At 40.2% G+C, this 24,286-nt stretch overlaps 1 protein-coding gene across 1 annotated transcript; it reads right to left on the bottom strand.

Annotated features, from left to right (window-relative positions):
• Positions 1-17,546: 17,546 nt before the first annotated feature.
• On the bottom strand, positions 17,547-23,794 carry RDH14 (retinol dehydrogenase 14). Its single transcript, XM_020910131.2, has 2 exons — positions 23,303-23,794; positions 17,547-19,857 (listed from the first exon to the last, which is right to left on the bottom strand). The coding sequence occupies exons 1-2, from the start codon at positions 23,693-23,695 to the stop codon at positions 19,240-19,242; spliced, it is 1,011 nt and encodes a 336-aa protein (XP_020765790.2). The 5' UTR covers positions 23,696-23,794; the 3' UTR covers positions 17,547-19,239.
• Between the last annotated feature and the right edge of the window lie 492 nt (positions 23,795-24,286).

Genomic DNA, 24,286 nt, shown 5'->3' with positions numbered 1-24,286 from the left:
TTGGCCACCCGATGTGAAGAGCCGACTCATTGGAAAAGACCCCGATGCTGGGAAAGATTTAAGGCAGGAGGATAAGGGGAGGACAGAGGATGAGATAGCTGGATGGCATCATGCCATCACCAACTCGATGGACATGAGTTTGAGCAAGTTCTGGGAGATGGTGAAGGACAGGGAAGCCTGGCATGCTGCAGTCCATGGGGTCGTAAAGAGTCGGACACGACTGAGCAACTGAACAGCAATGTGAAGTTCTAGGGACGTGGGGGTGAATAAGACAGACTGGGTTTCCTTTTCATGGGTCATATGTTCTGGAAGGGGGGTCAGATTATCAACAAAATTAATCAATATTTATCTATTAACCTAATAAAATAATTTTAGATCAAAAGAAGTATTATAAAAATAAAACCTGAAAATGAGATGGACAGTGATGGTGTGGAAAGTTTACTTCAGAATGGAAAGATCACAGAAAGCCTCAGACTAAGGCAGGTTGAAATGAAAGCACTCTGTAAAGCTGAGGGGAGAATGTTCACCCACAGGGGTTAAGAATTAGTCCCAGGCCCTGAGACAGGCTCAACTGGACATTTAGTGTTTGCTTTGCTATGCCCTCATTCTCCAAAGGCCATCACCCTCTGCTCCAACAGGGCCACAAGTTTTGCTCAGCTGAGTTCAGGTTGCAGCAAGCTCAGTTCAATTCAGTCACTTAGTTGTGTCTGACTCTGAGACCCCATGGACTGAAGCACGCCAGGCTTCCCTGTCCATCACCAACTCCCGGAGCTTGCTCAAACTCATGTCCAGCGAGTCGGTGATGCCATCCAACCATCTCATCCTCTGTCATCCCCTTCTCCTCCTCCCTTTGATCTTTCCCAGCATCAGGGTCTTTTCCAGTAAGTCAGTTCTTTGTATGAGGTGGCCAAAATATTGAAGCTTCAGCTTCAGCATCAGTCCTTCCAATTACAATTCAGGACTGATTTCCTTTAGGATGGACTGGTTGGATCTCCTTGCAGTCCAAGGGACACTCAAGAGTCTTCTCCAACACCACAGTTCAAAAGCGTCAATTCTTCGGCGCTCAGCTTTATTTATAGTGCAACTCTCACATCCATACATGACTACTGGAAAGGCCATAGCTTTGACTAGATGAACCTTTGTCAGCAAAGTAATGTCTCTGCTTTTTAATATGCTGTCTAGGTTGGTCATAGCAAACTAGAAATTCAGATGACTCTCTGTTACAGTAAGATGAGTTTGGCTCAAGCCCCCTGGCAGTGATAGTGACTGATGAAGAGAGAAGTTTATCTTTCCTGGAGCTCAGGTTCTGCCATCTGGACACCATCCTGACCAGCTCAACGAGCATCCTGGATTCAGATTGCCCAAGTTCATATCCTCCTTCCATCATCTTAGTTGAGACCTTAAAGGGGGTTCTCTAAACACTGTGCGTCGCTTTCCCCTCATACGGAATGAGGGTCATTAGTATTAGGCAGGTCTCTCAGATGTCCCCTCTGATCTTTGTCTCTTGGGGTCCATGTCCTTGTGTAATTCCTTCTGAAGAATGAAGGCTGGATCTAGTGACTCACTTCTAATGACTAGGATAAAGTGATAGGTTTCTTATTCCAAGATTAGGGTTTTTTATTTTGCTTTGTTTTAAAGATTAGACTTCCACTGAATTACACTGTGATGTAAATTCATGACTGATTCATATCCTGAAAAATGAGGAAGGCTAAGTTGCATTAGAAGGACTGATAACAAAGGACAGACTGAAATTGTATATAAATAAAAAATTTTGCATTATCCAGAGCTGAGCATACGAATCCACGGACTGTAGCCTACCACACTCCTCTGTCCATGGGACTTTCCAGGCAGCAGCACTGGAGTGGGTTGCCATTTCCTTCTCCAGAGGATTGGTTTCCTTCCCAAACCAGGAATTGAACCTGGGTCTCCCACATTGTAGGTAGACGCTTTACCATCCAAGCCACCAGGGAAGTCCTAATAGAATTTAAGCCATCATCATAGAAACAATTTATTTATTTTTGTAGATTCCTTGCTTGTACATTCCTTGCCTGATACATATAAGCTGTATCATATGATATTTATCTTTTTCTGGTTTACTTCACTCAGTATGACAGTCCTTAGGTCCATCCATTTTGCTGCAAATAGCTTTATTTCAGTCTTTCTTATGGCTGAGTAAGATTCCATTGCATCTATGTACCACATCCTCCTTATCCATTCACCTGTCAATGGACATTTAGGTTTCTTCCATACCCTGGCTATTGTAAAGAGTGCTGCATTGAACACTGGGGTGTGTGTGTCTTTTTGAATTGTGGTTTTCTCTGGATATATGACCAGGAATGGGATTGCAGGTCAGATGTTACCACCATGTTTAGTTTTCTAAGGAACCTCCAACTGTTCTCCACAATGTCTGTACCAATTTACAATCTCACCAAAAAAGTGGGAGGGTCCCTTTTTCTCTACACCTTCTCCAGAATTTATTATGTGTGGACTTTTTGATGATGTCCATCTGATCAGTGGGCAGTGATACCTCATTTCAGTTTTGAGCCACATTTCTCTAATAATTAGTGAGGTCGAGGATCTTTTCATGTGCCTTTTGGCCATCCGTATGTGAAATTAGGTTTTCAAGGGCTGCGACTTCCATCTAACTGACTCTCTCTCTCTTGCTTGCTTGCTTTATTTTTGTTTTTTCCATTTATTTTTATTAGTTGAAGGCTAATTACTTTACAATATTGTAGTGATTTTTGCCATACATTGACATGAATCAGCCATGGATTTACATGTGTTCCCCATCCTGATCCCCCCTCCCACCTCCCTCCCTATCAAGCCAGATGTATGTCAAAGGGCCCAGAGGACGAGGAGTTAAGGATGCCTTTCAGCCAGGAGTCACCGAGGGATGGAATCTTACTAACACCCACTGAGCAAGGCTGCACTGGGCCCTGCCCAACTGAATGAGATGACGGGCCCATGCCTGAGAGCTGATGCCGCCCTGTGAGAGACTTATCTGTAAGACCCAGTTGAGCTGGGCTTTGATTCTTAACCCCCAGACTCTGTGAGATAATAAATGCATGTTATTTTAAGGCATGAAGATTTGGGGTAGTTTGTTACATAGCAACAGCTAACAAATTTAACAAATGGCTATTGGGTGGTGCCTGTGAGGATGACATTATTTAACACAAGTAAAGTGCTGTGAACACTGCATAATATCTGATAAGGACTCCTTAAATGTTGGGAGTGTAAATCCTACTTATTGCCAAGGTTAGGCAACTTCTGCAATATCTAATATTAAGGCTGACAAAAAGTCTTGTCTCACAAAAACCCCGCTCAAGCCCGTAGTGTCCAACACACAGTATGGTCTGAAACTGTATTCTGTCTTCTCCTGGCCCTTCCTCCACCCCCAGATCAACTTGCAGCCCATTGAAGCCAAGTTGTGGAATATTAAAGAGCTTGGGAATAGACAGATCACATGCGTGTGATCTTGGACAAGCCACACAACCTCTCTGTGCCCATTTCCTCATTTGTAAAGTGAGGACAGAAACACAAACCTCGGAGGTTAAGACCTTCACAACTTTAGCAGAATGCCTGACCTAAAATTCACTGAAACATCTCAGCCATTTCCATTATTACCATGCCTTTGTATTTCCCTCCACCCCTGTGCAGCATGAGGTACTTGAAGGGGATTCCACATATGCTGTTTTTCCTCCTATCACCATTTTAGTATGCAATTGATTTCTTAATGTGACTGCACTGATGTCCTGGCTCAGTGGGATTCAAGCTTCAGTAGAGTGGAGTCTTTGCTTGTACTCTTCACGACTTGATTTCAAGTACCTAGCACAGTGCTTAACATACAGTAAGAGTTCAGGAAGTGATGATTGAGTTGATGAATGAATGATGATGCTTGCAAGGCACTTAACCTCTCTGAGTTGGCTTTCTCTGAATAGGAATAATACCACTATTGCAAAGAGCAGCTGCTGCTTTCAAATCCCTGCTGTTTCTTCTATTGCATTGGCCAAAAATTTAGTTCAGGTTTTCTGTTTATCAGTGGTCCCTGATCTTTATGGCACCAGGAACCGACTTCGTGGAAGACAATTTTTCCAGGGACTGGGGTCAGGGGGCATGGTTTCAGGATGATTCAATCATGGGACATTTTTTGGGCACTTTCTTTCTAATCTAACGCTGTGGCTGATCTGACAAGAGGCACCTGTCTGCGGCCCAGAGGTTGGGGATCTCTATAAAATGATATGGAAAAACCTGACCTATCTTTTGGGCCAACCCAATATATCTAATAGTAAAGCTCACCCTTCCTGTGTGGAAGCTGGTTCATGTGGTTCTGGTGACACTGACCAGAGGGGTGGTACTGTCCCCAAGCTGGCCTGGCCAATAGAGAAATACCACTTCTCTGGCTACGGGAGTGCACAGATGAGTATGTGCTCTAAGCAGTTTCAATCCATAAGATTAGATCAGTGTGTTGAGTCTGAGGGGTAGCTAGGAGGGGCCAGGGATGTCTGGGTGAGCAGCCTCAAGAAGGAGTGGGCCTCATGCTCTTTTGTTCATAAGGATTGGCTGAGAATCAGCTGAGACAAACAAGATTTCAGTAATGGACAGGTGGACTGGTTTGGACAGATGGATGGAAGAGCCAGAAAGAAGCAATTCTTTGTCTGAGATGTCATCCTTCGATTTTTGTTTGTCAAACTCCTGCTCATCCTTTAAAATCTCATTTGAGGATGTTTTTCCTCCTCTAACTCTCCTAGAATGAACTGATCATGAAGGAAAGATAGAACGAGTGAGGGAATGAAAGACATTGTCCTGCCCCAGGTCAAGCCAAACGTTTCACTTGTCCACAATGGCCACGTCTTTTTTCCTCCTCTGCTGGGTCCAAGAGAACTTGCTGAGCTGACCTAAGTCTGCCAGAGGTTACTGGAGTTCCTTCAGCCATATTTCAGGGAAGATGGTGTGCCAAGGGGATGCCTGTATTAAAGTGGGTATTAAAATAATTAGATTATTTATCCATTATTAATTATTTTAATTTCTTAAGGTTTTCCTTTTGCTCCCTTCCCACATTCAATAAATCTCCCAGAGCTGTCAATTCTTCCAAAGTAGATGTCCCTCAGTGAGCTCTTGCTTGGACTGGAAAACCAACTTCCCAAGTGGCTTGCTTGGCCACCACTGTCCCCACTCTAATGTTCACACCCTTCTTGGCTGGCATGTCATCTATCTGTCCTGTGTGTTCTATTCTCTCCACTCTTCTGCCATACCAGGATCACATCCCTGAGCCTTAACCTGGCTCTTCCCATTGCAGAACCTATAGCACTCTTCTCTCCCTTCTCTTCCAAGGAACTCAAGGCCAACTCAAGCCACCATGCTTGGTTGAAGCCTTCCCACACATCACCACGAGTTGTCCTTTGAGCTCTTCATCATAGACTCATCATGTAGTATTATGGCTATTTGTATGCATGTATTATCTTCATCTGCTAGACTGGGAGTAACTTGATGGTCTTATTAATCAGGGTATCCCCAGCTCCTAATATAGTAACCAGAATATAAGAGAAAGTGAAAGTCGCTGTGTCATATCCAACTCTTTGCGAACCCATGGACTGTAGCCCACAAGTCTCCTCTGTTCAAGAAATTCTCCAGGCAGGAATACTGGAGTGGGTTGCCATTCCCTTCTCCAGGGAATCTTCCTGACCCAAGGATCGAACACTGGTGTCCTGCATTGTAGGCAGATTCTTAACCATCCGAGCCACCAAGGAATCCCATATGCATATGATAGATACGCAAAAAAAAGTTAGTAGAGTTTCTGTGGATGCCAAATATGTCCCACGTATAAGGCACAATATGGATCTGACCTAGATCCAGACACGACTCATGGTAGCGTCTGAAAGTCTTGAATGCAGGTGGGGGTGGAAAGGATTCCTGTAGAGTGTGATCTGGGGCTCATCATATGGGTAGTGACTTTAGGAATGGAGTGCAAAGCAATTTCTTGCCCGCAGGGTAAAAACAAGGGGGAGAATTCCCAGTAGATGTAAGTGGCCCAATTTGAGGGAAATTAGAAGCAGCCAAAAAAGCTTCAAGAATATTGAGTGGCTGAAATTAGTGGAGAAGTAAGAATCATTTGCTGAAAGTCTTCATGCTGAAGTGATGGTCCTTGGCTTGCAACACCGGTCACCTGCTTTCATGAACTTCCAGACAGCAGAAGAAAAGGCAAGAGCCCACATATGGGATGACTTAAATTGGTGCAAGGGAATGTGTGTGTCACTCGGATCGGGGGGTGGTACGTGCTGCCTTATTAGGTCCAGGCTGAGGCCACGGTACAGTCATAAATCAAGAAGCGGGTGTTTAAAAAACAGTGGAAGTGCTAAGGAAACGTGAAGTGGCTGACCTGTGGGGCTGGGCTGTTACTCCCGACAAGAATTTCGATGACTAATGATGTGGATACAGAAGTACTTAACTTTCTTATAACCGCACGTGTAATTTATTTAATTCCGGGGGTATCATGCAGTTCTGGAAACCCTTTAAGATGATGGTGATCTGTTGAAAAAGGTTTCCCATTATTCAGAAGAGGCTGGAAACGTATGCTTCCCAAATCCAGCCCCCTGTCCCCGGCCCCCGGTAACTGGGATTCAAGGGCAGAAAGGTGGAATTGACGAAAGGCCACCCACCTTTCTAGTTTAATTTATAGTTTGTGAAGTTTTACCAGTAGATAATCATTCAACTGGGTCTACGAGAGTTTTAAAAAGATAAAAATAACTGGGAAGGAGGTAGAACTGACTTCAAGATTTAGTGCAGTGGTCCCCAACCTTTTGGGCACCAGGGACCGGTTTCATGGAAGACAGTTTTTCCACGAACCAGGGGCAGGGGTGTGGTTTCAGGATGTTTCAAGTGCATTACATTTATTGTGTACTTTATTTCTAATCTAATGCTGCTGCTGATCTGACAGGAGGTACTGGTCTGAGGCCCAGAGGTTGGGACCCCTAATTTAGTAGATCAGGTTCAAAGAGATTCATGGCAGTCTGCTGAGAGAAAGGCCTAAATGCTTAGGGGCATTGAAGGAGGACAAATCATAGAAGCCTGAGACTGTTCCCCTGCCTGCCTGCCTGTTGTCCTGTGTTCATATATAATATGCTTCTTAGATGTATGTGAAAGTGAGATATATTTAAATTGAACAAGCATTATAAATTTATAGATGTATAATAAGAAAAGGCTGGTCTCAGCTAATTATCAACTATCACATAATCCTTAATTGACCTTACTGGTTTGGTGCAACCTTAGGAGTAATATTTTTAGTATGCTATTTGTTTAAAATAGTTTCTTTCTTTTTCTTCTCTTTTTTACTTTATAACTGAACACAGAGGTAATGAGCCTAAACCAAGTGAATGATACTGTTTGTTTGTGTTTTCTCTGCAAGCAGGCCAGTTTTATAAATCTTCTCAAATAATTGATATCATTGATCCTTTCTATTATATGTTTGCTTTCTAATTCATTAAAACTTACTGTTATAAATTCCTTATTTGTTTAATTTTTTTTTTATTTTCTTTGAATTAATGTTTCCTGTACTCTTTTTAACTTCTGCATGTGAATGTGTAGCTGATTGATTTCCAATTATTCTCTATTTCTAACATGTTCACTCAAGGCTATTATTTTATTATCACTTTCTAACAATATTTTAAAATTTCTATTTTAATTTCTTATTTGATCCATCATTAACCTAGAAGTATATTTCTTGATTTCTTAAGCATATGAGTTTCCCAATTACATTTAATTACTGACATTATTTCTCTATTCTGTCAGGTTCAACCTGCAGCCAGATTTACACTCTGAGCTTTTAATTTCAGTTATAACATCCCTGGTGGCTAAGGTGGTAAAGAATCTGCCTGCAGTTCAGGAGACTGGGGTTTGATCCATGAGTCTGGAAGATCCTCTGGAGAAGGGAATAACTACCCACTCCAGTATTCTTGCATGAAAAATTCCATGGCTAGAGGAACCTTGGGTTACAATCCATGGAGTCACAGAGTTGGACGCAACTGATGAACTAACACTTTCACTTTTCACATAGTAATTTTCATCTCTGGAAGTCAAAGTTCCATGTCATACTAGAATATATTGCTTCCATATTTTTGTGTTTCCTGCTGAAATTTTCAAACCCATTTTTATTTCTTTAATAGGAAGTAAGTATAGTGGTTTTTATCATCTAAGTCTGATAATTCCCATATCTGATATCTTGGGATCAGAACTGCTGACTCTAGTTCATGGTATCAGCACTTGCAAGCTTAGTGTTAATCATTGCCCTTATAAAAATTATTTATGGAGGTTGCCCAAGCCCTTTCAGGAAGGTACTTTCCTCTAAAGTGGATTTGAAATTCTTTTTTCTTGCTGGTCATCTAAGGCATTTTGTGTGTGTGTGTGTGTGTGTGTGTGTTATATTTACTAGTCCTTAACTTAGGGTGCATGCACAACAACTTTAGACCAAACCAATTATTTGAGCTTTTTTTTGTATTGTCCTGGTGAAATCAGTTTTAAATCATTCATGGGGGCCGGGCATTCGTTTAAAGCCTTGAAGGGTAGGTTTTCTCTTGTTTTATATGTTCCTTCTTCTTCTCAGTGTTAAGACAACTCCCGTGTTCCATTGAAAGTTGCAAGTATAATATAGGGTAAACCCTCACTCACCCTTACTTTGAGTGTGTAGTAGATCATAATCTCAGATTATTGTGAATGTGTGTGGGTGACCATCAATCCCAGATTTTGTTCAGGCTTTCACGTCCATCCATCTTCAGGTTCTTGGTTTCTAGGTAGTCAAAAAAGCTTCACACTCATTATTTCTTCCAGGGAGACAAATGCTCTTTGTGTCAAAGTAATTTTGCCTTCTTGCTTAACTTATAGGATTCTTACGTTCAGTTTTGATGATGTGGATCACTGATAGTCTTTATTGAATTTTTTTACAATATTGCTTCTGATTTGTGTTTTGGTTTTTTGACCACGAGGCAGGTGGGATCTTCACTCCCTGAGCAGGGATTGAACCTATACCTTCTGCATTGGAAGGCGAAGTCTCAACCACTGGACCATCAGAGAAGTCCTAAGTCTGCACAATTTTGATCAAGAATTTCCACTAATTTGTCAGCATTTTGATGCTTTTAAGAAAATTTATTTTTTTTCCTGTTTTCATCAGAATTGTTAGATGTCCTTAAATAAGAATTGGTCCAAATAGCTTAGCCAATATTTGCTTTTATTTGGAAAAAAAGCACACAAAAGATCTTTTCTCCATCACTTGTTATTTTATTTAGAAAATTTTACAGGAAATAATATTACTGTATTAATGGTTACATAATGGAAAAACTATCCTAAGTATTGGGAAACTTTGATTAGTGGCTTTTTACTAATAGGATATGCATAATCTCTCTGAATTCTCAACAGATGTTAGAGAGTTAGAACTGTTGTATTTCAAAAGAAATGGATGCATTTACTATAAAGTACAGTAATATGGTTCTTTTGATCATTGTATTATGATTTAAGTCAGACATCTTCATTGTTTGTGCAATTTCTCCAAACCCATGAAAGATGATATATTTCCCTCTGGCAGAAAACCAACACTCTGGATTGGGCACTGGGTTATTTAACCATCTCAATAAATAATTTACACTCGAGGATATTATGCAGAAACCTTTTCAATTAACTGGTGTTGACAGGGAAACTAAATATAGTAGTCAATGAAAATTTTTTCAACACATTCTTGACCTAACAGGCAGAAAAAAATCTTATTTAAAAAAATTATCTACTCTAGAAAACAAAGGCACTAAAGGGAAAAATTATGAATAATAATGGTTATAAATATGAGAATTAAACATCTACATTTTTATTTTAGAGAAAAATTTTAACTTTAAATGGGTATATTATTTTAGTTCACTAAAAGAAGTGTCCACTGGAATAGTGGAAGGAGGCTCTAAAATCTGAAAAATTTTGGTTCAAATTTTGTACCCATCAGGCTTCAGGCAAGCCACTAGGCTTAGGAATAGAAATGCTTTCCAGTGTTGTTACAAGGATCAGAGATAATATATGTAAAATATCTCATATAAATAGCAGTTTTTATTATTCTAGAAAAGGACTTTCTCTTAATTTGTCCTATGAATTGATGATGCAAATCTAGGGATTTGCAAAAATGTGACATTATTTTAAAAAGAAAATAAGCTCTTTAATTTTTTTTTTTATTGTTGTTGTTTAGTCATATCTGACTCTTCAGTCCCATGGACTGTAGCCCACAAGGCTCCTCTGTCGTTGGGATTTCCCAGGCAAGAATACTGGAGTAGCTTGTCATTGCCTTCTCCAGGGGATCTTCCCAACCCAGGAATCAAACCCATGTCTCCTGCTTGACAGGCAGATTCTTTACTGCTGAGACATCAGGGAAGATCTTTTTTTTTTTCTTTCTTTCTTTTTTAATACAGATGCACTTATTTGAAAATTAATTATGGGGCAGAGTAATGACATACTGGTTATGGCAAAATTAGTTGTGTTGGCTTTGGAAGATCATATCTAATCAACTGAAGGCAAGCTGTTTATTAGAATACACAGGACTCTGCAGAAAAAAAACTGGACAGCGGTAGTCAATAATTTAAACTATAGAAGCTTCCAGGGGAATTTGTGGCAAGAGTAATTCTTTTTAGCCTATGATCCTTCTTTGTTGACATTCTAGCTTCCCTCCTATTAATTTCAAATTACCACTGACTACAGTTGTCAAAAAGGTGACGCACTTACTAGAGTTTTCATGCTTGTCATGAGTTTTGCATAAGATTATGTAGGAAAATCCAGCATTACTTTCACAAGTCAGAAAGGCCTTCTTTTCCCTGTGAAGGTTGAAGTCACTCTCTAAGGAAAACAAAGACACCATCTTCCAAGCCAGTTAAGTCAGTTCCATATACCCTGGCCATCAGCAGGGTGGTAGACTGCTTAGTTTTAGGTCATTAATTAACAAATTAAATAATCAACCTAATATCTTGTGAATAATATATATATTACAGCTCTGTACCAGATGTTAGCAGGAAGTAAGAATGTTCAACCACGTCGCTACTTTCTGGTTCTTGAAAACTCACATCTAGACTTCAAATCTCCTCTCATCTTTACTTCTCTGATTTGATTTGCAACAGATAAATAGAAATATTTAGTCCTAGGTTAGCCCAGGTTTCAGTTATGAATGTCTTTTTAATCTGTTCACGCTACCCCAAACACTTATGTAGGATTATCCATTACAAGTCTTTCTACAATCTTAATCAAATTGCCTGCTAAAGGAAGCCTGATATTTATCACATTTTTCTCAAATGGAAAACAGCTGTGATAAATTAATTCACTCACCAGAAATCTCCTATTAGAAATGATTCTCAGGTATTTTCTTAACTGCCAGTCTTTCCAACTATGAATAATATATTCCTACACCCCTGTGTCTTTGAGCATGGCTAATTCACTTGGCCCCTTTCCTACATCTCTGTGAGGTATACCAGAGGCAAAATGTCTCCTGAGCCAGACTAACAATATTTAGGTGATAAACAGATATTTAAGAAAAGGAAAAGAAAAAAGAATCACTCGGAAGGCAGCATAGTCAGCCACAACAGAATGCAGGATTACAAGGTCCACCTTAAGATGCAGATCCATCCAGAGTATCAACCCCCGCTTACTTATGCAGGTGTCATTGCTAATGTCACCAAACATGCCACCTCAGAATTAACTTCCTCTCCTCTGATTCTATAATAAGAAATCAAGATTCTGATTTCATTCCCCAAGTGAATTTCTTTACTTGGGTACAAAATGCTCCCATAAGGAAAGAGATTTCCCTCTCCTTTTGTGGTTTTTTGTTATCAATGGACATTTGGACAGATTCAAATATCTGCAGCTGATAAGCTAAGACCCAAACATTGTATACTGATATTCCCAAAGATTTGCCATGTTGGCTGCTTCTCATCATCAGCCCCCTCTTTTTCAAGCTGTAATATTCAATTTCTTCATGTTTTCACTTGCTTGTTTGAAAGGTGATTTTTATTTAGAAATTTAGGTTTCTTCTCTCTAGTCAGTAATTCCAGTGGCCTGTTTTCTCTATAGAAAACAAAATTTCTATCCCAAATATTTTAAGGAGGAAGAGATAGATTACAGTAAACTCAGTGCCTAGAGAATAATAGGAAGGGCTGGAAAAGTGGGATAGGTTATAGTCCCAGGAATGACTCCAGAAACACAACAGAACTGACGTGCAAGTGGGAATCTGGAGGGTGCCCATGGAAATACTGAGTCACAACTGGCAGCACCACAGCTAATAGTTGGGATCAAGAATCTGGGATCAGGAGCCCACCACGACTGCAGCTCCATCTCAATAACCATTAAGAAGTGAATGGACAGAATTATGAGGTCTATCCCAGTTGCCCCTTGCTATCAAAAAAATAAAATAAAATAAAATTTAGAAAAACAACCAAAACCCCATACCAAACTAGACAAAAAGAAGTTACTCTGTACCCACAGCCTTTCTTGCCAGCAGAAAATAGCCAAAAACACCAGGAAGATGTCTTTCTTTTTAATTCTCTCTTCAAAATGTCACTCTAAGGGTATCTTCTTGCTGGAAACAGATTTTCATCCAGAACATAGACAATGTATGTTTTTTTGTTTACTGTGTTATAATCTCCAATCTATGCAAGCTAAAAAGCATGCTTCAGATGTAGGTGGCAAAGAAAACTGAATTGCAACTGGCCACATCCAGAATATTTTTGGTTCTATTCGTCGTATGTTTCTATAAATTTAATATGTTATATTGCAGGTAGCCTATCTTGCACATAACCTACTGCTCACAGGCGATTGCTTGATGCATGCGTATGCATTTGTGGGTATGATTGAAATTGTTCACTGGAGTTAGTTGCAAGTTATACTTAGTGTGATGTCCTATGTGAGATCCTATATAGTTTCATTCCAATAGAGGCTACAACTAATGATTAACTATGTAATGTGTGTATCATCGAATGTCCCCATAACACACATAAAGTGGAAAAATAGGTAAATTCTCATTGGAAAGAATACTCTCATTTGATTTTTTGCAACATGTACTTTAATGAGATGTTGCTGTTGTTCAGTTGCCAAGTCATGTCCAACTCTTTGTGACCCCATGGATACTGTGGCACGCCAGGCTTCTGTGTCCCTCACCATCTCCCGGAGTTTGCCCAAGTTCATGTCCATTGAATCAGTGATGCCATCCAACCATCTCATCCTCTGTCGCCCTCTTCTCCTTCTGTCTTCAATCTTTCCCTTCAATATAATGAGATACAGATCCCCAACTCTGCTGTTCCTTTCCTTTCTACTTTGCCATAATTTTCTAATTTAAGTATAGTCGCTTTTTTTTATAGCTTCCATTATTTTTTCAAAATATAGTTATCTTCTTTTCCAGTTCACAGGGAATTATAGAGCAAAAAATGTGTTCTTCAGAGAAGAATGAAAAATACACAGTGACTTTTGCAACACCCTCAGCTTCATTTATCTATAGGATGGCTCGTGATAGCTTTGTGTGAGCTTTTGAAAGTTCAGCCAAGCCAGCTGCAGTGATCAGCACGGAGACAATAGCTCCCACACACGGGGCTACATGGATTAAAGAACCCGATCCATCAGTAAATCTGCCAGATGGCAGTGGAAGAAAGCTTGTAACTCTCTCACTTTCATTTCAACAGCAGCAAACAATGTTCCCTGTTTAAAATAAACTCTTCCAGATGAGCTAAAGATAAACTCTGAGGTGGGTGGACTTGAGCTTGCTAGGCTGCAGCTCTGAAGTGTTTGATTACATTAACACAAAATCCCTGGGTAGAACCTGCTTCTGTCAATAGAATGCTGAGACTCGAACACCTACTACACGAAGCCATTTCCTGTGCTTTCATGGGTTGGTGGCAGAAACTCACTTGGTTTTTTCACTGAACTAATAATGATTGTGTGTGTATATATACGCACATATATCCCTGTTCAGCATTTCCTCAAAGCATGTGTACAACTCCTAGATATACCTAAAATGCCAACACTGTGTGTAGGGCTGCACAGATAAAACTGTTTTGAATATATTTACAGCTGAAACTTCTATTTATTCACTCATTACTGCTCCCTTAGTAGCAAAAAAGATGCCATTAGGATTTAGTCTTTCTGCTAATGACTGGATAACTATTCAATCTGTGGGCTATACAAAAAACAAAAACGGGAAGAAAAACAAAAGTAGAAGTATTTTTTCAAGTTAGCATTTACAAAGGAAGCTTGAAAACACATTTTAAGACCTGCAACTTTAGACAGATCAAGCTGTGATACATCATGTGTGACGTGGCAACTTCTGAAGATACAATGACATACTGAAAAATAATTCTATTAAAAGTGTTCAAGAATTTATTGGTTTAATGCAATCTGTAGGAGCTTTAAATGAGAGATAGAAGCAAACAGTTGATGCTGAAAGTAAGTCTTCAGTTCAGTTCAGTTCAGTTGCTCAGTCATGTCTGACTCTTTACGATCCCATGAACCGCAGCATGCCAGGCCTCCCTGTCCATCACCAACTCCCGGAGTCCACCCAAACCCATGTCCATTGAGTCGGTGATGCCATCCAACCATCTCATCCTCTGTTGTCCCCTTCTCCTCCTGCCCTCAATCTTTCCCAGCATCAGGGTCTTTTCAAATGAATCAGCTCTTCGCATCAGGTGGCCAAAGTACTGGAGTTTCAGCTTCAAAATCAGTCCTACCAATGAACACCCAGGACTGAGGTTACAAAAACCATTTAGGACCAAATATATCAAATAAATATATTGGGACATAAAAAAATAAAAGATATTCCCAAATTTAGACTAGAAGGATTTGGGAAAATGTGATACAGATACATTCATAACCAGTTCCTCCAAACTGAAATTTTTCTGATGTGTCATTGATAGCTCTATTTTATACAACATAAGTCTTCTTATTTGAACTTGGTGGGTCACAAGAAAAGTTGATTAAAGAAGGAAATTGTAAAAATGAATAATATGCACTGCAACATTATTATTTGAAGTAAAAGCATTTAACATGTTCATTCATTTCCCAACTTCTGATATAAAACTAAGGGTTTGTTTTCACTGTTTTTCTGAGTATGAACTCACTTGGAATTCCATCTTCTAATATTCACGTAAATAGAGTAGTCTATGATTTCCAGCTTTTGTGTCTCTAGAATGGAGTGAATGTTTAAAGCCACTTGCAAAGACTGAATATGGACAACTTTTAGATTTTTGTAATATTTATTTTTAAGTATTTGACAGTTGTTTTGAGACTTTATCCGACAGTAAGTTTCTATTGATTCACCTTCATTTAGCTTTTACAAAGCACTCAGCTTTCTTTTCATAAAATTTCATTTTCTTTTTGTGTTTATATTTCGTCAGTTTGCATTATGATTAATAACTTCTAGTGTGATTAATAAGAGGCATAGTTAACACATGAGGTTTGGTTTGGTTTCCTTCACTGCCTCCTAGGTCCCCCGAGCCTTAGAATAATGCCTGACATAATCTAGGTATTCAATAAACATTTATTAAACAAGTAAATGAATGGTACAAAACGTACCCTTCCTAAATGTATCACAGAACAGGTGAGGGCAGAAGTGCCAGTGATATGCTAGAGGGAGCCTGCCAGCCTAGTGCATCCCCATGCTGTGGGCATCAATCATCATGTTTTACAAAAAAACCAGAGAACTGGTTATTATAGCCAGTCTGTTAGACATGATGGCTGGCTAGGAGTGCTTCTACTGTACTTTGATTAAAAATCTAGTGTAGCAAAAACTCTTTCTTTGTATAACATTGAGGGCTCCCTCTAACTTTCCTCTAGGAATATTCTTTATTCCTCCATGTTAACCTGTAACTAACTTAACTCCCTGCTGTCCAGAGAAGGTTTGGGAAACATGTGAAGCTCCTTCTGTGGGGCCAAGCTCCTGAAGAGTGATTAGGAACATGTCTTCACTGCAGTGTTCCTTAGCACATTTGGAATCAATTAAATATTTAAATACAGGTTCTCTTAGATCTCAGGCCAGGCCCAGCAGGTTTGTCAGAGAGGGAGCTGAAGTCAGATAACTGCTATTCTTCACACCAGAATCTGGAGCTGCAGAGAGATTTGAAAAATACACTCTCCACTTCCTGGGTCTGCAAGCAAACAGTCAAATGAGATGAGAATGATTAAGAGAAACAACATGAGCCTTACTCGGAAGTAGGAGTAACAGTGTACTTGAGAGCTGCTGCCTTATACCATGTCTTAAAAACAAATAGGATATATTTGGATGCTGCCTAAGTACAATAGTGTGGCCAGTGTGATCCAAGAATGTTTTTATATTTTCTAAGGATTGTCAAAAAAAGAATATGTAGCAGAAAAAGAATATGTATCTGTGGCTTAATGACCATAAGTATTTACAATCCAGCCTTTTTTAAGAAATTGTTTTAAGTTATGTTTTAAAATTATTTATGTTGACTGTGCTTAGTCTCTGTTGCAGCTTGGTCTTCTCTAGTTGCTGTGGGTGGGCTGAGTCGCAGCATGTGGGCTCTTAATTCCCCAACCGAGGATCAAACCCGGGACCCCTGCATTGGGAGTATGGAATCTTATTCATTGCACCACCAGGGAAGTACCCAACCTAGGCTTTTTTAAAAAAAGTTTGCTGACTCTTGATTTAGAGTTTTTTCCCATTATGTGTACTCAACTAATTACTGTTAACAGTATGGGGACGACCGAGGATGAGATGGTTCGATGGCATCACCGACTTGGTGGACATGAGTTTGAACAAGTTCCAGGAGTCGGTGATGGACAGGGAAGCCTGGTGTGCTGCAGTCCATGTGGTCGCAAAGAGTCAGACCCAACTGAGCGACTGAACTGAACTGATTAACAGTACAGTGATAAGGTACGTTGGGAAGAGGAAATGAACATGTGGCAGGCATTTTGTTAAACTCTTTACTCTGTTGGTTTCTTCACTGAACAATCCTCCAAAATAGGCATTCATATCTCAATGACAGAGCCAAGAAAACAGAAGTTCAGAGAGGTTAAGTAACTTGGAAAGGTCACAGAGTTGTTCATTAAACCCAATGTGGTGGTATATTTAAATAGTGGGGTCACTGTCCTAATTAAATACTACTTAGAATCCCACTGTATAAAATAGTTACTCGGAGCAAAGTTGAGGCAGAAGACCCAGAAGTTTCACCTTTTCAGAATAACCTGCTTGAAATAGACATCAACATTTCAAGATTAAGTCAATAACCAATGGATTTCCAAATCAATTATTCCATTGTACGGCATGTTACAGACTTATCTCAACAATAGTTTGCTAATGGTGAGAGTATCACAGTAACAAAACTGCCTTTTTCTTATTTCCTTGTCCAGTGAAATTGAAGTAAGTCAGCAGAAAGGGGAAAGGAAAGCAAAAGGTTTAAATAATCTTCAAAATCTAACTAGTTCTACTATAGTGATTAGTCCTCAAGTCCACTGAGCACCACGGGAAGGACATCTTCCAAATGGCAGCTCATTTGACCTGAAGAGTTGGTGTTTCCAGACAAGTTTCTAGTTTTCCATGATAAGTTAATATATCCAATTTTATTATGGTGCCACAAACAAGAACTCTGAAAGGCTCAACTCTTACAAAAGGCCCAAATCCCCTGAAAAGCATCAGGTATCAAAATACAGCCAGAAAAGATGGTATTAAATGAAAAAAAAAAAAAAGGCAACTTTTTAATGAAGTCAAGGTGTAGGACAGATTTATTAGCTTCCATTTTTCCAGGTTGCATTCTGATATATTTCCTGCCCGTATTTCTAAATTCAGCAGGTAATTTTGCAGGATTATCCTTAAAAAATACATTTCAAAGGACATGATGCAGCTATAATGACTACACCTGCAGACACACCTGTGATGATATAAACACTCAGTGCTTCTCATATTCACCACCCAGCGCCCTAAGAGGAAAGAGACCTTCTATACCATCTGCCAAGATGCTGCCTTTCTTAAAAAGAACTGATACTGGTAACCAGATATTACAGTCAGGACTGCTCCTGGTCAAAATGGTCATTAAATTCTGTGTAGTTCAGTCTATTCTTCACTGTCATAATTCACTTTTCCAATATTATGAGATGCTTAAAACAAATAGTTAAAATTATTTTTCATGCCTATAATATTCCTACTTAAGTTTAATACTCATACATAATTCATTATTCAATATGCACTGTGTATCAGGTACAATACTTGGTTCTTGAGGAAATAAATCTAGTAAGAATATATTTCCTTGGATAATTCCTATCCCAACTGCCTAATTGGAGTTGTGAACAAATAATTAGTGTACTAAATTGCTAGTTAAATTTCAAGTACTCAGTAAGCTCATGTGTCTAGAGTTTGTCATACTGGACAGTGTAGACAGAATTATTTCCGTCACTGCAGAAAATTCTACTGGACAGTCCTGAGTGAAGAGTACAAGGCAAGCCCGTGGCCAGTTCAGGGAGAGTCTCAAAAGTATATTAAAAAGTTTAACTGGAAATTGTTTATAAACTACTGAATTCCACAAATTTCTTTCAGGAAAAGCCTTTGAGAACTCCACTCTCAAAGTATTGCTATAATCTGGTTTACCCATGCAGCTTCTATATTTGAATAATACTTCACATTTTAGAAATACTTCAAATTTTAATATTTTAGAAATAGTACTTCTTAAAGCAACGCACAAAATGCTGTGGGAAGAACATACACTAGGCATACCATTAGTAGAGGCTAATGATATGATAAAGGACTATCTTCAGTGAAGCTTCTAAAGAAACACACAATTAAGAATCTGTATCAATAAATGTATTCCAAGTAAGAATTGTGCATTCACACCAGGCATATTATTTCCCCACAAAAGCCAGTATCATCATTAAAATATTTAACACTAAATAAACCATAAAACTCACAGGTATGTGAAAAACTTCTCAAGGTATCTATTTCAAGTCATTAAGTTCTTTAATATTTGTAATCCATGCATAAACATATCACTCATAATTATTGATATGCTTACTATATATATTTAAAACATCTTTTGGGAAATTTTATGCTCTCTAAATAATAACTTCTTAGTAGCTTAAAAATACCTCTATGAACCTCTTAGCAGTACTATTGTAAACCAAAATTGTATTTTCAAGTAGCAAGGATCCAAGACACACCATTCCTGATTAAAGACAGAGCTGACATCCAGTTTCACAAATAGCTCTCGTCCATTCCTTGTCCCTATTTTTTTTTCCCCCTTGTCCCTATTTTAATATGCCAACCATTACTTCACTGATATCCCAAAGTTTTCTTGCAACAGATTCATCCATAGCTTTGGGCAACAGTTCTTCCTCTTTACAGTCCCCAAAGTACCTCCCTGAAACACCTTCTACCTCAGGTGAAGAGGCTAAATAAACTGAAGTCTGGGCCCCCTCTTCTGGAGTTTTGAAGAAAGCCCACGACACTAAATTGAAAAGTGGTCTGACCAACAGTGGGATGTGTACATGCCTCCCAAGGTTAGTCCGCACTATGCCAGGGTGTAACACATTCACGGTCACGTTGGTGCCTTCTAAGCGGCGGGCTAGTTCTCTGGTAAAAAGAATGTTAGCCAGTTTGCTCCGACTGTAACAGAAGCTTTTATTATAGTTCTGTTCACTGTTCAAGTCTTCAAAGTTGATGTCTCCGTATTTGTAAAGTTTAGAGGAAACAACCACAATTCGGCTGGGAGCTGAACTTTTGAGGAGTCCAAGGAGAAGGTTGGTGAGTAGGAAGTGTCCCAGATGGTTCACACCGAACTGCATCTCAAATCCATCTTCAGTCTTCATATAAGGGCACTGGAAGACCCCGGCGTTATTGATCAAAACATCCAGTCTAGGCTCTTCCTTCAAATGGTAAAAAGAGAATGGCAGAATTAGGAACACAGGCCTTAAATGTGCCTAAAATTAAACTAAAAAAAAAAAAAAAATTCCCACAAACTACTAAAATTCTAAAAAATGCCTCTATGAGTTTTCAACAACTCAGAGAAAAAAAGATGATGACAACTTGAATGCTTACGAGGCGCCTGACCTGTGCTTTTCATTTATCGCCATCTACTCTTAACAACTCTATAAGCAAACTGAAGCACTAAAGTTAGGTGATCTGTCCAGTATCACAGGGTTCCTCAGTGGCAAACAAAAATCTGAAGATGAGATTGACACCGATGACCCTATTCTTAACTGGTAAGCAGGACTGCTTTTCTAATTGAGATTTTTAAACCAAAGCAAGACAACCAACGTGAGCTCGAAAGTGGAACTAGAGCAGAAGACAGGTCAGCACTGTTCACTCCCAGGGCTCCTGGTATCAACACCAGGGGTAAGTCAGGATTGCTTTACTCTGTAGTTTTCTAAAGGTAAAAGGCACCATGAAGATGGAGCAACTTCAAATTGTTTCCTTACAACTGGGCCAAGCAATACTGCACATCAGGGATACAAATTAAGACTGGAGAGAACATCATGAATAAATCAAAGAAACACTAAGACAAAAATTACAGTTATACAAGTATACAAATATCAGAAACACCACCATGAATCAGATATACCAAGTCTCACAACAACAGCAAAGGAGACTAACAGGAGGTAAGCCCAACAAGCATCTTTGACCTCTATTACGATTTTAGAATTCACAGTTCTTTTTTTCCCATATGAAAACCTTTCAAGCTTCAAAGGTCCCCCAACTTAGGTGATCTATACAGTTAAGAGTTCTGCAGTTTGATCATATCCTTCTGCATCCTCTAGATTAAAGTCCTAAAATTTAGACTGTCCTAAAAAGAAAGTCTTTTCATTCCTTACTTAATGTAAGGTGGCTTTCCCTCATCCTTTCCTTGTTCCTCTGTCTCTTTTGATAGGCAAAGGAAAAAAGAAAAAAAAGAAACGTACAACATGTTCCAGGTGTAAAGACACAGTGATGACCCACAATTATATAAATCTGAGGTCAAATTTCAAATATTACTGGTCCTTTTGCCAAACATAAGTGAAAAGAAAAATGTGTTAAATTTCACAACTGTTATCAGAGCCTACCTGTCAGAGGATTAACTATTTCTCATTCTGTCTGTCTCAGCACCTTTTGCTTTTCCAATAGTCGACTTCAAAAAGAAGGCAAAAGTTCACCCGTGGGGGAAAGAAAGGAGTGTTCTTTTCAGTAATCCTTTGGAAGAGTTTCCTGTATTAATCATTTCTGAGCCATCATTCTTTGCTGGGCTTGTGTATTTTAAGACTTTATCATTTACTGTTTTTTAAGTTCTAGAAGATAAATGAGATAAATACCAAGAATACCAACTTGTGGGAAATTTACACTTCCTTTTTATGAATTCTGATTACAGTCACTGAACTACTGAACTTCAGAGCCAGGAAGGAACTAAATACATACTTAGCAGGAAGGACAATGTTATCTGTTTATCTCCTTAACTTTTAATTGGTTCTGTCAAGTGCCTTTACTTTCCAAAGTAATAAAAAAACATAGTATCAAGGAATAAGTATACACTGCTGCCCCATGTACATCTTTAATGAATGGGAAGGTCCACTTTTGATCCTTCCAACATCTCTTATAAACTATTACTTCTTATTTTCTAAACCTGTTTTACCTGATAATGAAATACTAGTCCTAAAAACAAAATGAAACAAACCTCTTTAGATCTGTAACAGCTCCCCAACTGTGCATCAAAGAACCCTAAGAGTCACAAGGAACTCTAGGATGATCTGGAGTGTTTTAAAATTTCAAGGCAAACAATATGTTGCTCAACATCTCAAAAATTACAGTCTCCAAGCAGCGCACAGTTTCAACATTTTATATTGAACACATTCAATATAATATATTCTATATTTCTTTTGATGATGTTCCTCTCTTTGCAAAGGTGAGTGTTTAGCAGTTGTAATAAATACAAGTACGATGTTAAAAATCAGCAGAGAACAGAAATGAGGGTGGCAAAGTCCAATCTGATTCTGACAAGCTTGTACAGTGAATAAGAGATGCATATTTCCCAATAGTATACTTATGGTTATAAAAAAAGGAAATAAAAATCTTTTCTTTCAGCTAGTATTTTTTTTTCCAAACAGCTACTGTTACAGAAATAAATAGGTTGTTTTGGACCTAGTTACTTAATGAATAAACTAGGTATTTGTTTTTGAACCAAGGGCATCATGAAAAAATTAGAAAGTATGGAGCTTCTGTTCTAGACCCAGGAGACTTCTTTTCATATGGGTTCTTTTTTTATGCCAGCTAATTTTAGACATCACTTTTCTGAAGACCTCTGGCAAGTCACCTCTGCAGGAAACGCTTCTACCACAAATTCAGTAGAGGACATCCATTTCGGTGTAATATTTACTATCTAAACAAAGAAATCCTCTACCTCACTGGCACACAGCAGAAATACAGGGGTTAAAAGCAAGGGCTTTAGAGCGATCCTGGGCCAACTGCTTAGCCTACCTGTGCCTTAGTAGCCTTACGAGGCAAAATGGGGATAGCAATGCCTACTTCACAGGGTTACAGTGAGGACTGGATGACAGTAGCAGCCAAAGTCCCTTTAATTTCATTAAAAATTAGAAGTATATATATATCTGATATATATATGTGTATATATATATATATATATATATATATATATATGAAATGCTTGGAACAGCTCCTGGCACACAGGAATTTTCAATAAATACTAGGTATGATATTTTTATTTCTGTCCCTATTTAGAGCACATGACCACTGGCGTTCCAAGTTCCAGTCTATTTGGAAATTAGGCCAGAGTCCCGACTAAGGATACTACTCAAAAATTCACCGATGGCAGAGAGCAACTTCCTACTCCAGCAGGGGAAAAACTAAAAGAAAAAAAGAAAAAAAAAAAAAAGACTTGCTCCAAGGTCCCTGGCGAGCAACTTCCCCTATCTGCTCTCAGGCTCTTTGAGAGATGGCTTGGTGCATTAGAGTCACTGGGGACACAGGAAAAAAAACAATTTAGAGAACTGGCGGGTCTCCTCCTGGGCTGTCCTCACATGGCAAGAGGAAATGTTCAGAAATTTGCTTATTTTCCTCTTGGGTCCACTTGTTTTCCCTCAACAGTTTTGGAAGACAGAAGACTGCCCTACCAATTTTTCCAGCCTTCAATTCCCCAGCCGCCTCCATCACTCGATGGTTTCTACTCCTGGCTTCGGTCATTCCCAAGGTCATACACCCTCGACTGAGGGCGGTCCTTTCCTCGTTCTGCCCACGACCCTCCAAGCCCCGCCCCGCCCGCCGAGACCCCCCCCCCCCCAACTAAAGCCGGTCGCGTATCTCCAGGAGGTGCCCCGAGCCCCACACCTGGAGCATCTCTTGACAGAAGGAGCGCACGGAGCTCAGAGAGGCGAGGTCCAGCTCTTTGACGACGAGCTCGCCGACCCCGCCGGAGTTGGCCCCCGATTTGGGGCCTCCAGCCGGGCAGACCTCACGGCGGAGCTGACCCGCCGCCTCCTCGGCGCGCTCGCGGTCCCGGCAGCCCATGATCACTCGAGCCCCCAGGCGCAACAGCTCGGCCGCGGTGGCGCGGCCCAGGCCACTGTTCGCCCCCGTGATCAGCACGGTCTTCCCGCGCATGAGGCCGGAGTCCCCGCCTTGGTGCAGTCGCTGGACGTTGGACCCCATAAACCGCCGGGCGGCTAGCCACAGGACCCCACCTAGTGCGGCCAGTATCGCTGCCGCGGTAGCCACTGCCATAGCCGCCGGGGCCGAGGGCCCACCGGCCCCTGCGCGGGACTTCCGGGGTCGCGGCGTGCCTGGCCCAAAGCCGGCCACCTGTACGCAAAGGACACTGGGGCACGCGGCTTGTCGTCTCCTGACGGCGACGTGGGGCATGCTGGGACTTGTAGTCTCCTTTCCGAGGGCACCTGATTTGTTAAGAGAGTCCGGCGTTTGTGGTGCCTCTGTGGAATGGGCTCCCATCGCCAGAGGAGGGTGACCGCAGGTCCTTAGATTTTCAGGCTCCTGAGGTCACTGCCCACGGAAATCCCAGAGTGGTGGTGGCCTTGCCTGTGGGAATGCCTCATGACTACTTTTAAGTTACGAATCTCTTTATAGGCTGCTTTACAAATCCCACAATTCAGGGCTAGTTTACTGTGTTTTCCGTTTAGGACACCTGGGACTTGTTAACCCTCAGTTCAGTTTACCCTAATTCTCTGGAGGGAGGATGGTCCCTGCGGAACTGAAGTCTGAGGAAACGCTCCCCCCCCCCCCCCCCCCCCCGCCATAGCTGATTCTAAGGACTTAAGCAGCGTGAATCAGTTAGAAACAGATCTGCGGTTCTCAGAC

Source organism: Odocoileus virginianus, chromosome 2 (assembly GCF_023699985.2).
Source record: "Odocoileus virginianus isolate 20LAN1187 ecotype Illinois chromosome 2, Ovbor_1.2, whole genome shotgun sequence".
Classification (NCBI taxonomy): Eukaryota; Metazoa; Chordata; class Mammalia; order Artiodactyla; family Cervidae; genus Odocoileus; species Odocoileus virginianus.
Note: the sequence above shows the minus strand (reverse complement) of the source record. Positions and strands in the feature narration are given on the sequence as shown.

What these genes read in the sequence shown, in the direction of transcription:
- RDH14 (XM_020910131.2), bottom strand. Translation starts at nt 23,695, where the DNA reads ATGGCAGTGGCTACCGCGGCAGCGATACTGGCCGCACTAGGTGGGGTC. An exon ending in TCTGTCAAGAGATGCTCCAG is followed by an intron (nt 19,858 to 23,302) that starts GTGTGGGGCTCG and finishes TACCATTTGAAG; the next exon opens with GAAGAGCCTAGACTGGATGT.